Genomic DNA, 15,150 nt, shown 5'->3' with positions numbered 1-15,150 from the left:
AAATGAAAAAAATGACTTTCAAATAAAAAATACATTTAGAAAAAGGAAAAGTGCATATGTATTCACCCCCTATGCTATGAAGCCCCTAAACAAGATCTGGTGCAAACAATTACCTTCAGAAGTCACATAATTACTTAAATAAAGTCCACCTGTGTGCAATATAAGTGTCACATGATCTGTCACATGATCTCATTATATATACACTTGAAGTTGGAAGTTTACATACACCTTAGCCAAATACATTTAAACTCCGTTTTTCACAATTCCTGACATTTAAGTAAAAATTCCCTGTCTTAGGCCAGTTAGGATCACCACTTTATTTTAAGAATGTGAAATGGCAGAATAATAGTAGAGAGAATGATTTATTTCAGCTTTTATTTCTTTCATCACATTCCCAGTGGGTCAGAAGTTTACATACACTCAATTAGAATTTGGTATCATTGCTTTTAAATTGACCTAACTTGCCAACTATAGTTTGTTAACAAGAAATTTGTGGAGTTGTTGAAAAACGAGTTTTAATGACTCCAACCTAAGTGTTTGTAAACTTCTGACTTCAACTGTACACCTGTTCTGAAAGGCCCCAGACTCTCCAACGCCACTGAGCAAGGGGCACCACCAAGCAAGCGGCACCATGAAGACCAAGGAGCTCTCCAAACAGGTCAGGGACAAAGTTGTAGAGAAGTACAGATCAGGGTTGGATTATAAAAAAATGTCAGAAACTTTGAACATCCCACAGCGCACCATTAAATCCATTATTCAAAAATTGAAAGAATATGGCACCACAAAACACTTGCCAAGAGAGGGCCGCCCACCAAAACTCACAGACCAGGCAAGGAGGGCATTAATCAGAGAGGCAACAAAGAGACCAAAGATAACCATCAAGGAAATGCAAAGCTTCACAGTGGAGATTGGAGTATCTGTCCATAGGACCACTTTAAGCCATACATTCCACAGAGCTGGGCTTTATGGAAGAGTGGACAGAAAAAATCCATTGCTTAAAGAAAAATATAAGAAAACACATTTGGTGTTCGCCAAAAGGCATGTGGGAGACTCCCCAAACATATGGAAGAAGGTACTCCGGTCAGATGAGACTACAATTGAGCTTTTTGGCCATCAATGAAAACTCTATTTCTGGCGCAAACCCAACACCTCTCATCACCCAGAGAACAGCATCCCTGAAGCACAGTGGTGGCTGCATTATGCTGTGGGGATGTCATTCATCTGCATTGACTGGGAAACTGATCAGAATTGAAGGAATGATGGATGGTGCAAATTCTTGAGGGAAACCTGTTTCAGTCTTCCAGAGATTTGAGACTGGGACGGAGGTTCACCTTCCAGCAGGACAATGACCCTAAGCATATAGCTAAAGCAACCCTTGAGTGGTTTAAGGGGAACCATTTAAATGTCTTGGAATGGCCTAGTCAAAGCCCAGACCTCAATCCAATTGAGAATCTGTGGTATGACTTAAAGATTGCTGTACACCAGCGGAACCCATCCAACTTGAAGGAGCTGGAGCAGTTTTGCCTTAAAGAATGGGCTAGATGTGCCAACCTTATAGAGACATACCCCAGGAGACTTGCAGCTGTAATTGCTGCAATAGGTGGCTCTACAAAGTATTGACTTTGAGGGGGGGGTGAATAGTTATGCACGCTCAAGTTTTCGTTTTTTGTTGTCTTATTTCTTGTTTGTTTCACAATAAAACATATTTTGCATCTTCAAAGTGGTAAGCATGTTGTGTAAATCAAATGATACAAACCCCCCCAAAAAATCTAGTTTAATCCCAAGTTGTAAGGCAACAAAATAAGAAAAATGCCAAGGGTTGTTAATACTTTCGCAAGCCTCTGTGTGAACTGCTCCAGTGAAGAACTGAGTGACTACTTAGAATTCTCTGGTCAAGGAGCTGTTCTATTCTCTCACCTGGATCCAGCCTGCTGGCCTATAGAATGGCTGCTAATGTTAAAGGGAAATCAGGAAACCAGGTCCTGGAGAGCCCAATATCTCAGTAATTATCGCAATTAGAATTCATTTAGAATTAATTGATGTGCTCTTCAATAACTCACTAATCCACAGAAAAAAAGCTTAGAAGATTTTCTTTATCATCCATCAAACAATCATTTCTTTCCATTTATGGGCGTGGGAAATTGATTGGCGGCACAGCGAGCTGTGACCCGGAGAGTGATGGGATGGAGGGGTGGATGATAATTGGGATGGAGAGTGTGTGATGGCTGTCGTTCTTTCCAAGAATAGAGGCGTGGAATTGAAGCCTAAGGGGTGAAATGAGCTCCAGTGGCTTTAGCCGGGGTGAATTAACCCAGAACTGATCTGTTCCACAAACACAAGGGTTTGGAGTGGGCTTAGAAGGGGATGGAGAGTCTGGTGTTGGATCTATTCCCAACCCCCCTACAGTAGTTAGGATTTTAAGAGACAACAAGCAAAGGGATGGCAAGCCATGGTTTAACGCAGGTCAGCTGACATAACACACTGAGTTCGTTTTTGAACAGCTTCAATGTGCCTTGGCATAGATTCTACAAGTGTCTGGAGGGATGAGACACCATTCTTTCACGAGAAATTCCATCATTTGGTGTTTGTTGATGTTGGTGGAAAACACTGTCTGAGGCGCCGCTCCAGAATCTCCCATAAGTGTTCAATTTGGTTGAGATCTGGTGACTGAGACACACACACACAGACACACACACACACACACACACACACACATTAAAACCCCTATGCTCATTTGAGACCCCTCTTTCAAAGTAACTGAGATCTCTTCTTCTAGCCATGGTAGCTCATATAATGGGCAACTGAGCATTTTTGTTCCATGATGAGATGTTAAGGGCTTAATAAACTCAGGAACCACACCTGTGTGGAAGTGTCTGCTTTCAGTACACTTTGTATCCCTCATTTACTGCCGTGTTTCCTTTATTTTGGCAGTTACCTGTAGCTATTACACAGTTCTGACCCCGCAGGAATGTTCTAATTATTTAGTTGTGTGACATACATCCTGAAGTGCGCTCTTTGAAGTTCCAGTAAGGTAGCTGGCTCTCTCACTGTCCTCTTACTCCTTCATATTAGCCATTCATCTACCAGCATGGTCAGGTAAGCGCAGGGCCACAGATCACCTTCAGCCTTTAAACTGCCTCTCACATCTCCTCTCCTCTTTGGTAGCCAGTATGAAAGAATGATGTCCCCTTTGCCATCACTACCTTTCCCCTGTGTGCGTGTGTGTGTGTGTGTGTGTGTGTGTCTGAATTCCTTTACTCTTTACTCTGCCCTTGAAACACAAAGAGGAATGGTATGCTATGTCCTGCTCCAGTGAAGAACTGAGTGACTACTTAGAAGTCTCTGGTCAAGGAGCTGTTCTATTCTCTCACCTGGATCCAGCCTGCTGGCCTGTAGAATTGCTGCTTATGAAAAAGGGAAATCAGGAAACATTACCAGGTCCTGGAGAGCCCAATATCTCAGTAATGGTCACAATTAGAATTCATTTAGTATTCATTTAGGTGCTCTGAAATAACTTAGTGTGCACTCTGCTGTACTATTGCTGCCATCTCCCATATATCAGCAGCCAGGTCACACCAGACCACTGCAGTATTATACGTTTGTCCAGGTCCCCAGGATGTCAAGAGATGCCTTCAGTACCATCCACTAGGGTCAACGTGAGCGCCTATTACCACCTAGTAGGCTTGCGGCTTGCTAGGGTGTTGAGGATGGGGATAGAGAAAGTGCTTGAACCATGAGCTACAGCTCTGAGGATCGCAGGTTCAATCCCAGTGCTAGGTACTCGTAAAAAAATATATACAGTACTGTGCAAATGTTTTAGGCAGGTGTGAAAAAATGTTGTAAAGTAAGAATGCTTTCAAAAATACATGCTAATATATATATATCAATGTACTAAATGCAAAGTGGGTGAACAGAAGAAAAATCTAATTAAAATCCATATATGGTGTGACCACCCTTTGCCTTCAAAACAGCATAATTTCTTGTAGGTACACTTGCACAAAGTCAGGGATTTTGTAGGAACATAGTCAGGTGTATGATTAAACAATTATACCAAACAGGTGCTAATGATCATCAATTCAATATGTAGTTTGAAACACAATCATTAACTGAAACAGAAATAGCTGTGTAGGAGGAATAAACTGGGTGAGGAACAGCCAAACTCAGCTAACAAGGTGAGGTTGCTGAAGACAGTTTACTGTCAAGTCATACACCCTGACAAGACTGAGCCCAGCAACAAGACACAAGGTAGTTATACTGCATTAGCAGCAAGGTCTCTCCCAGGCAGAAATGTCAAGGCAGACAGGGGTTTCCAGATGTCCAGATGTCCAAGCTCTTTTGAAGAAGTACAAAGAAACGGGCAACGTTGAGGACCGTAGACTCAGTGGTCGGCCAAGGAAACTTACTGCAGCAGATTAAATACACATGCTTACTTCCCTTTGCAATCAGAAGATGTCCAGCAATGCCATCAGCTCAGAATTGTCAGAAAACAGTGGGTTCTGGTACACCCATCTACTGTCCGGAGAAGTTTGGTCAGAAGTGGCCTTCATGGAAGATTTGCGGTCAAAAATCCATACCTCCGACTTGGATAAAAGGCCAAGCGACTCAACTATGCACGAACACACAGGAACTGGGGTGCAGAAAAATGGCAGCAGTTGCTCTGGGCTGATGAGTCAAAAGTTGAAATATTTGGCTGTAGCAGAAGGCAGTTTGTTCGCCGAAGGACTGGAGAGCAGTACACAAATTAGTGTCTGCAGGCAACAGTGAAGAATGGTCAGTTTGGGGCTGCATTTCTGCAAATGGAGTTGGGGATTTGTTTAGAATTAATGGTCTCCTCAATGCTGAGAAGTACAGGCAGAAACTTATCATGCAATACCATCAGGGAGGCATCTGATTGGCCCAAATCTATTCTGCAACATGACAACGACCCCAAACATTAAGAACTTCAGCGTAAAGAAGAACAAGGAGTCCTGGAAGTGTTTGTATGGCCCCCACAGAGCCCTGATCTCAACATCATTGAGTCTGTCGGGGATTACATGAAGAGAGAGAAAATTCTGAGGCTGCCTAAATCCACAGAAGAACTGTGGTAGTTCTCCAAGATGTTTGGGCCAACCTACCTGCCGAGTTCCTTCAAAACTGTGTGCAAGTGTAGCTCGAAGAATTGATGCTGTTTTGAAGGCAAAGAATGGTCATATCAAATATTGATTTGATGTAGATTTTTCTTCTGATCACTCACTTTGCCTTTTGTTAATTAATAAATATAATCTATTTTACATGTCTATTTTTGAAAGCATTCTTACTTTACAGCATTATTTCACACCTGCTTAACTTTTGCACAGTACTGTATATATTTTAACCCTATCCCAAACCTTAACCCTTACGTTAACCAGTCGGAATGAATCGCTAAATTTAATCGTTCAGTTTTGACATTTACCCCCCCCCCCCTCTCTGGGCAAACGTTGAATACTGAAGTGAGAACGTGAGATCTTGTTGCTATCAGAGTGGAGTCATGAGGGGCTATGGGGCCTGGGAGGGATGAAGGAGAGATCCTCTTATGCCATTCATCACAGCGATGCCCCCTTACCTACTGTCCCCTATTCACCTTTCTCTCTTGTCTTTCTATTTCTCTCACTCTCTCTCACACACACACACGTGCTGAGTGACAGTGCAGGCTGACCCACCACAGCTGGGTGTTATCTAGAGGACACCATGTGTGTGTGGAGGTCAAACAGGTTCCATTGGCTCAGCCAGCCAGGCGACATTACAGGGGGAGAGACTAATCACTTTAATAATGCCAAACCACAGCCACTATTCATCAGGATATTATTGGATGACCGCATTGCTGCTATTTATGACTAATGAATTTAGTCACACACAACTCATAACAGGCTATTCTCATGAGCCTGCTTTATCATTCCACAATAACAGTGAATGTACTCGTACATATCAAGGCTGTTTGTTTAGACAGTGTGTTGAATTCATCTTCGGACTCTTATTAATAATAAAGCTGATGATAGAAATGTAGGCAGCATTTGGTTCTTTTGTCTAGTCTGTCTGTCTTCAATGGGTGGAATGACGTCTGTTCAGGTGAGGGACTTCTGGGAGAAATAAAGCAGATCTCCGGAAGATTTCCCTGTGAATAAAACAGGGTTTGATTATTGAGGTGATGTTTTCAGCTTTCTGACATGACCAGTAATGAACCCCTCTGTTGTGGAGACTACAGAGCCATGGAGCTGTCTTTGACGCCGTGCAACACCTTGCAGAGCTGAGGACTCGGCACTCTGTTTGCTGGTCAAACAGAGACATCTAGTGGCCACATGAGGGAACAACACTGCTTATGAACTATGTGATTTATGGAGGCATACATATATATAGGGAATAGGGAGATATAAAACCTAGATGGAAGGCCTGGAGGCACGTATATATGAGCCTGTATTGTTTTAGCCCTAAGACGGATGCTGCTGTCTGGTGGAACAGCTCCATAAGTCACAGAGCTACCTCAAACTCCCCACTCTCACTCTCCTCGGTATCTATCTCGCTCTCTGTTCATTGCATCTCTCGCTCTTTCATCGATCTCAAGTGCCTACATGTACTGTATGTGTGTGTGAGGGGTGAATATGCATACATATGTGTGTCCATGCGAGTGTGGTGGGTTCTCCTGTCCTCCGGCAGTCCTTTGTCTGACACTCCAGATCGTTGTCGGACCACAGTGTAAGACCCTCTTTCTTTTTCCCTTCTCTTTTGTCTCCCACATCCCCCCTACTCCCTCCCTGTACCTGTCTTTCTCATCTCTCTCTCTCTCTCTCTCTCTCTCTCTCTTCCTCAATCTCTCTCTCTCTCTTTCGCTTTCTCTCTCCCTCCCCTCTCTCTCCCTCTCTTCCTCACTCTCTTTCTCTCTCTCTCTCTTTCGCTTTCTCTCTCCCTCCTCTCTCTCTATCTCTCAGTGTGCAGCAGTGCTCCCATCAACATGAAGGTGCAGCATCTGAACCGCACGGCCCTGGTGGTGCGATGGACCCGGCCAGAGTTCACCTACCACCCGCCAATCATCTCCTTCCTCATCTCCTACAGCTGGACCAAACACGATGAGTCCTACGAGGAGACACACGTCACCGACAGCCAAAACAAACTGGTCCGTTTTCATCACACTCACACTCGCCCACACATGCACATGCACACAAATGTTACTGTCCGTTAACCTGTTGCGACGAGCCATCCCGGGTCCGGGATCGTGAATACAGCCTCATGCTCATTACCATAACGCAACGTTACTATTCATGAAAATCGCAAATGAAATTAAATCAATATGCTAGCTCTCAAGCTTAGATTTTTGTTAACAACACTGTCATCTCAGATTTTCAAAATATGTTTCTCAACCATTGCAAAATAAGCATTTGTGTAACACTATTGATAGCTAGCGTAGCATTTAGCGTAGCATTTAGCGTTAGCATTCAGCAGGCAACATTTTCACAAAAAACAGAAAAACATTCAAATAAAATCATTTACCTTTGAAGAACAGATGTTTTCAATGAGGAGACTCTCAGTTAGATAGCAAATGTTCAGTTTTTACAAAAATATTATTTGTTTAGGACAAATCGCTCCGTTTTCTGCGTCACGTTTAGCTACGAAAGAAACCTGTATCCAGGATTGTGTAAATCTATCCGCAAGCTCATTAGCATAACGCAACGTTAACTATTCATGAAAATCGCAAATGAAATGAAATAAATCTATTTGCTCTCAAGCTTAGCCTTTTGTTAACAACACTGTCATCTCAGATTTTCAAAAATATGCTTCTCAACCATTGCAAAACAAGCATTTGTGTAACACTATTGATAGCCTAGCATAGTATTATGCCTGACATTCAGCAAGCAACATTTTAACAAAAACCAGAAAAACATTCAAATAAAATAATTTACCTTTGAAGAACTTTGAAGAACTTCAGATGTTTTCAATGAGGAGACTCTCAGTTAGATAGCAAATGTTCAGTTTTTACAAAAATATTATTTGTGTTGACAAATCGCTCCGTTTTCTTCATCACGTTTGGGTAAGAACAAAAACACACACAAAAAAAAAATATATATATTAAGTCATTAAAACGTGACAAATACGTCACAATGCTGCAGACATCTTGGACGAACGGCAGAGAGCATAAGCTCGTTCACGGCACATTCACAGCCATATAAGGAGACGATAGTAAAACAGAGCTTCAAAAATTCAGCTCATTTCCTGTTTGATGTTTCATCTTGGTTTCGCCTGTAGCATCAGTTCTGGGGCACTCACAGATAATATCTTTGCAGTTTTGAAAACGTCAGAGTGTTTTCTTTCCAAAGCTGCTAATTATATGCATAGTCGAGTATCTTTTCGTGACAAAATATTGCGCTTAAAACGGGCACGTTTTTTTATCCAATAATGACATAGCGCCCCCATAGGTTGAAGAGGTTAACACAAACTGGTCAGTTACTCTATAACACACACACACACTTTCAAGACAGTGAGTGAATGAGTGAGACTACATTAACACACCTCAATTACTTTACCACACACAGTGACAATGCAGAAACTGGTGAGGTAGACTGAAAAATGATGATAAATTGGCTGCATATTAGACTGCGTGTGGAGACCTACTGTAGTGACACTTTTGGTAGCTTGACCTTGGAACTTGCATTATGAAACACCAATGTAAGGATCAGAGCCACCCCCAGCCATTTAGCAGCAGCAGCACTGGCATTTTAAAACCCACAGCTCTTTTTCTATCCTGCCATTGTGTTCCGTTTGGGGGCTGGGATTTAATGAGGAGGGATTCCTGCCTGCTGATAGAGGGAGGGAGAACAAGGGACAGCGGAGGAGAGAACAGAGGAGGGACGTGGTGGTTCTTTTCTTTGAGGGCTGCCCATCATTAACAGAATCTAATCTCCCCATGTACCACAGCCTCTCTTGTCTCAGCCATTCTCGCTCCTCTCACCATTCCTTCCTGTTCTCTTTTTTATTATTTCTCTCAATCTCCATATATTTCCCTTTTCTCTCTCTCTCTCTCTCTCTCTCTCTCTCTCTCTCTCTCTCTCTCTCTCTCTCTCTCTTTTTACTCTCTCTCTCCATCACTTACCTCCCACTCAATCTCTCTCTCTTTCTCCCTCCATCTCTCCTCCTTTTCTTTTCAGATAGTCATTTCCATGTGTATTCTCTGTCTGTTCCCTGGCCACCACCATGAGGGGGCTCCCGGTACAGCCAGGCTTTATGAAACCTGTCGCTAGAATCCATGGAGAAGCCTACTAAACCACTCCAACCCTGCTCCAGCCCCGCCTTCCTGCCTGCTGCCTGCCGTCAGTCTTTACAGCCCTCTCCACTTGTAATAACCGCCTGGGAACAGGGCAGACACATCCTTAACTGAATTCAACTGTGCGGAACATGCATAAATCAGGGAGGAGGTGGTGGTGGTGAGGGGAGAACAAACGCCATTACTTAATGTAAGATTTAGTTGTGCGGCGAGCCCTCCCTGGCGATCGGACACCAGAGAATGTGAGTTATGATAATAGCCATTCCTCATGCATTTAGCTGTGGATTGGACCTCCATCTCCCCGCCGTGGGGATAGTTCAGGCGTGTGATTTGGAACGCGTACACCATAAAGAGGAAATAGGAAAGGATACATTACGATGTGACGCGTAATTCAGCCCTGTCTCTACCGCCCATATTCAGCCAGGGTGATTTACATTGCGTCCTAATTAGAAAGGGTTTCGGTTGTTTTATGTATTTTTGCTAGTGTTGCCACAATCTTACCACTCAATACTCTGTGGTAAATCCAGTGTTTGTTGTCTACAGAAAGAAGGAAAGGAGAGAGAGAGACCGCGAGAAGGAGGAAGAGAGAAAGAGAGAGAGAAAGAGAGAGAGAGAGAAGAAGAGAGAGAGAGAGAGAATGAGTGAGAGAGAGAGAATGAGAGAGAGAGAGAGAGAGTATATTTTCTCACCACTCTCTAACCTTCCTTTTGTGACCTATGCCTTCTGTGCTGTGTTGGGGTCTTGGGGGCAGGCTGTGTTATGTCATCCTTTTAGCCACGACAGAATTCTAGGCTAAGCTGTGTGACCTCTCCGGGAAGGTAGCCAGAACTCATCAAAGTGTGTGTGTACACAGTTTACTATACTTGTGAGTACCAGAAGTCCACACAAGAATAATAAACCAACAAAAATTCAGAGTAGTGAAGAAATTTTGCCGGTCCTCACTTGTAAAAAGGCTATTTTAGGGTTAGGGTTAGAATTAGGGTTAAGGTTACAGGTTAGTGGTTAGGGTTAGGTTTAGGGTAAGGGAAAATAGGATTTTGAACGGGAATCAATTGTTTGTCCCCAAAAAGTCCTCACGAGTATAGTAAGACATAGCTGTGTGTGTGTGTGTGTGTGTGTGTGTGTGTGTGTGTGTGTGTGTGTGTGTGCGTGCGTGCGTGCGTGCGTGCGTGCGTGTGTGCGTGTGTGTGCGGGCGGGTGTGCATTACTATGTGCTCTTGCCACCCTCCCTAAGTGTAGGAGTACACACCATAGAAATAGAATGGTATTTCTATGGTACATACACTCCTCCAGTATAGCAGACAGCCTACTAGCTACATGGGTTTAGGGGAAGTGTTCTGCAGACGATTCCACCTCCTGTGTGTGTGAGCACAGATGATTACTATGTGTGTGTGAGCACAGATGATTACTATGTGTGTGTGAGCATCGCTGTGTCAACCACATCCTCCTTTTTCAACCACATCCTCCTTTTGTTTCTCTGGATCAAACAGTCTGTGATCCCCGACAAAAACACAGGGACACAATTTATCTTTTAATGCGCGAGTGTCAGTGTGCACTTCTAGATGTGTGTGGTGCTCTTGTGTATTGCTGACGGTCCCCTGGTTCTGTGTGTTACAGGAAGCTGTCATCACTCCGGTGTCTCCTGACGTGCTGTACCTGTTCCGGGTGCAGGCTGTGTGTATGAGCGACATGCGCAGTGACTTCAGCCAGAGCATGCTCTTCAGAGGTGATTCTTCCTCATCTTCCTCATTGTCATCATCCTCCTCATCATCCTCTTTCCTTCATTTTTTCTTTTCACTTTTGTAAAAACAAACTGTATGTATTTCGTCACTTTGCATCGCTCAGTTTCTATTGATCTCACATCTCTTTGCCTCTTGTCTTGTTCCTTTGTTGTCTTGTTTGGTGATCCAGAGTTGTTTCTGCTCTTCCCCCTCCTCATCACATATCTCTTGTCTGTCTAAATGCCTGTGTTGATTTGTTGCACAGCTAGAATCAATACAGTATTACACTGTCTATTCAGTAGAATATATGTTGTTTCATCATCGGTTAACACGTTTTAATGTTATGGTCTCCTTTCAGCTAACACCACCAGGATATTTGAAGGAACAAGGATAGTGAAAACAGGGATGGTGAGTGTTGAGTGAACACTCTGTAGTATTCCCTCTCTCCAGCAGGAAGCAGCACTGTCTCATTATCAAACCTCTGTGCTGGAGAGCATGCATCCACTGTGACTCAGATACTCTCAATTAGCCTACTTGTCAGTCCACAGATGTCAATGAAATCGCAATATTGAGCAGACGATAGCTTATAATGTTCTTGACTTATTTCTCCTTTCAAATGATGAAACAATTCTACATTTACATGATTACTGATGGATTAATAAGGCATGTAAATATTCTTCCACCATGGTTCCCCTGCCTGCCTGGTGTGTGTGGATGGTGGGGAGAGGGAGAGAGGCTGTGGTCGCGGTTGGCTGTGCTGCAGTGCAGGGGGCTGTTGTCTCTGCTTCCCAGGGCTACCTCAATTGTGCCACTACCACTCCTGCCCAGGCTCCCGCTGCAGAGTGAAGCAACGGGGGCCGGGAAGAGGAAGTAGGAAGGGATACATCATGATGTGAGGTGTTGTGAGCCATGTCTCTCTCTCTTTTCCCTCCTTCTCTTACCCTCTCATCCCTTTTCGCCTATTGTTTCTTTCTCTAGCCCACCGTCTCTCCGGCCTCTTCAGCTGACATGGCTCCCATCAGCTCCGGCTCCTCCACCTGGACCTCCTCCGGCCTCCCTTTCTCCTTCGTCTCCATGGCGACGGGCATTGGCCCGTCCTCCAGTGGTAGCCAGGCGACGGTGGCGTCCGTGGTGACCAGTACCCTCCTGGCTGGGCTGGGGTTCAGTGGTGGGGTCATCTCCTCCTTCCCTAGCTCTGTGTGGCCGACCAAAGCCCCCGCCTCCAGACAGAATCCAACCACGGCCCCCCCTCGTCAGCCCACCACCGAACCTGCAGCCGGCCAGAGTGCTGACGCAGCCAAAGATAACGGAGAGGGAGCTGAGGACAGGGAGAAAGGTGCAAAAAGTGAGGGAGAGGAGGGAGAGAAGGAAGGAGAGGAGGATAAGGAGGAAGACGAGGAGGAGAAAGAGAAGGAGACGAAAGAGAAGAAAGTGACAGTGGCGGACAAGGTAGAGAAGCAGACGAACAGCACAGTGGTGAAGGAGCCGCCCACGGCCGCCCCAGCCTCGACTGCTAAAGAGAAAGGAAGAGAAGCAGGGGAGAATAACACCTGCAGCACTACGCCCTCTAGTGCTGTGGAGGACCCGTTGGTGACACACACGCAGAGCGCGGTGGAGACAGACACAGTGGTGCCCCCTACCATGGAGCCAGGGAATGACCCGGCAGAGTTCCCCGCCCCAGACAACCCCTCCCCAACTCTCAGACCTAGCACAGGAGGGAACAAGAGCCACTGGCCTTTCTCCATACACACAGGTGAGAACACTCATTATAGTAGGTACTTTTCAATTCATCTTGAATCTGAGTAAAAGAATGAAAGGGCATCAGGGTTGGATCCGAGACCAAATAGTACTCGCTGTCTCCACGTGGTCTTTTTCCTTTCATCAGTATGGGATTCTTAATAATATGACTATAAAGTGGAAATGAATATGACAGCCTTGTATTGGACACACCATGGTTCAGTTGGGAGGCTTTTTCATACCCATTTACACCCACATCAACACCTACACACGTAGGTTATACTGAATGACATACAGGAGGTGTGGAGTTCAGTAAAATGAACAATCTGCCCAGGAGAGCTCTCTACATGCGGTGAGACTGTTGTAAGGGCAGTTAAAGCATTTAAACTGCCACTGCAGTTTAAAGATGTGTGTTTGATACATGTTTCTGTAGGATAGGACTCTCCACTCTCTCTCCTTCCTTCTTTCCCAATCCCTTTAATTCCTCATCTATCCCACTCTCTACTTCCTCATCTATCCCACTCTCTACTTCCTCATCTATCCCACTCTCTACTTCCTCATCTCTCCCACTCTCTACTTCCTCATCTATCCCACTCTCTACTTCCTCATCTATCCCACTCTCTACTTCCTCATCTATCCCACTCTCTACTTCCTCATCTATCCCACTCTCTACTTCCTCATCTCTCCCACTCTCTACTTCCTCATCTATCCCACTCTCTACTTCCTCATCTATCCCACTCTCTACTTCCTCATCTATCCCACTCTCTACTTCCTCATCTATCCCACTCTCTACTTCCTCATCTATCCCCTCATCTCTATCCCACTCTTCCTCATCTATCCCACTCTCTACTTCCTCATCTATCCCACTCTCTACTTCCTCATCTATCCCACTCTCTATCTTCCTTCCTCATCTATCCCACTCTCTACTTCTCATCTTCCTCATCTCATCTATCCCACTTCCTCATCTATACTTCCTCATCTATCCCACTCTCTACTTCCTCATCTCCCACTCTCTCTCATCCCACTCTCTACTTCCTCATCTATCCCTCTCTACTTCCTATCTATCCCCTCATCTATCCCACTCTCTACTTCCTCACTCCCCTCACTTCCTCATCTATCCCACTCTCTACTTCCTCTTCCTCCCATCTATCCCATCTATCCCACTCTCTACTTCCTCATCTATCTCCCACTATCTACTTCTATCTCTCTCTCATCATCTATCCCATCTATCCCCTCTCTACTTCCTCATCTATTCCTCTACTTCCTCATCTATCCTCTACTTCCTCATCTATCCCTCTCTACTTCCTCATCTATCCCACTCTCTACTTCCTCATCTTCCTCACTTCTCATCTACCACTCTCTACTTCCTACTTCCTCATCTATCCCACTCTCTACTTCCTCATCTCTCCCACTCTCTACTTCTCACTTCCTCATCCTCATCCCACTCTCTACTTCCTCATCTCTCCCACTCTCTACTTCCTCCTCCCATCTACTTCCATCATCCCGCTCTACTTCCTCATCTCTCCCACTCTCTACTTCCTCATCTCTCCCACTACTTCCTCATCTATCCCACTCTCATCATCTCCCACTTCCTCATCTCCCACTTCCTCATCTCTCCCACTCTCTACTTCCTCATCTATCCCCTACTCTACTTCCTCATCTCTCCCACTCTCTACTTCCTCATCTATCCCACTCTCTACTTCCTCATCTCTCCCACTCTCTACTTCCTCATCTATCCCACTCTCTACTTCCTCATCTATCCCACTCTCTACTTCCTCATCTATCCCACTCTACTTCCTCATCTATCCCACTCCCAGCTTTCTCACTCTGTCTTTACCACTCCCTCTCTTTCCCTCCTTCCTTGTATTTCCCTCTGTACCTCTGTTTCTCTCTCTTTCGTTGTCTTTCTCACTCTCCCTCTCTCCATCCTTGTTGTTTCCCATTCCTCCTCTCTCTCCTTCCCCTTTTCTCTCCCTCCTCTGTGTTCTCTTTAGGCTGAGTGCTGGCCTACTTTCAGAGCCAGTGACACGAGCTCAGAGCAGAGCCGCAGCTGCAGGGGAAAAACCCTGTGCTCCATTAACAGCTCCCTGCCTGGCACTAGAGACATGTAGACCATTGGTGTGTGTGTGCTTGTGTGTGTTTGTGTGGCATCAATATGCATGTGTGTGCGTGAGCGTATGTAGTGTGTGTGAGCGTTGGAGTGTCAGTGTTGTATGTGTGAGTGTGTGGGTAGAGTCACTAGAGTCATGTAGACCATTGGTGTGTGTGCGTGTGTGTGTATCCTTCAGTGCATGTTTGTGACTGGCTGTGTGTCCATGTGCACTTCCGCTGGTGTGTTTTTTCCCGGACGACTCGTGTTAGCGTGAGCGGCAGACAGGAGAGAGCAGAGCGGAGGAGAGCACAGCAGCACATCATGGTTCCCCT

General features: G+C 45.0%; 1 protein-coding gene across 1 annotated transcript in view; it reads left to right on the top strand.

Moving 5' to 3' along the window:
• Window positions 1-15,150, top strand: part of LOC115138350 (receptor-type tyrosine-protein phosphatase gamma-like) — a 263,743-nt gene that overhangs the window by 226,403 nt on the left and 22,190 nt on the right. Inside the window, exons 9-12 of the mRNA XM_029675127.2 lie at window positions 6,942-7,126; window positions 10,886-10,994; window positions 11,348-11,397; window positions 11,968-12,742. Coding sequence (XP_029530987.2) covers window positions 6,942-7,126; window positions 10,886-10,994; window positions 11,348-11,397; window positions 11,968-12,742 — 1,119 coding nt within the window. The remainder of the gene's footprint in view (window positions 1-6,941; window positions 7,127-10,885; window positions 10,995-11,347; window positions 11,398-11,967; window positions 12,743-15,150) is intronic.

Source organism: Oncorhynchus nerka, linkage group LG2 (genome assembly GCF_034236695.1).
Source record: "Oncorhynchus nerka isolate Pitt River linkage group LG2, Oner_Uvic_2.0, whole genome shotgun sequence".
NCBI classification, from domain to species: domain Eukaryota; kingdom Metazoa; phylum Chordata; class Actinopteri; order Salmoniformes; family Salmonidae; genus Oncorhynchus; species Oncorhynchus nerka.
Note: the sequence above shows the minus strand (reverse complement) of the source record. Positions and strands in the feature narration are given on the sequence as shown.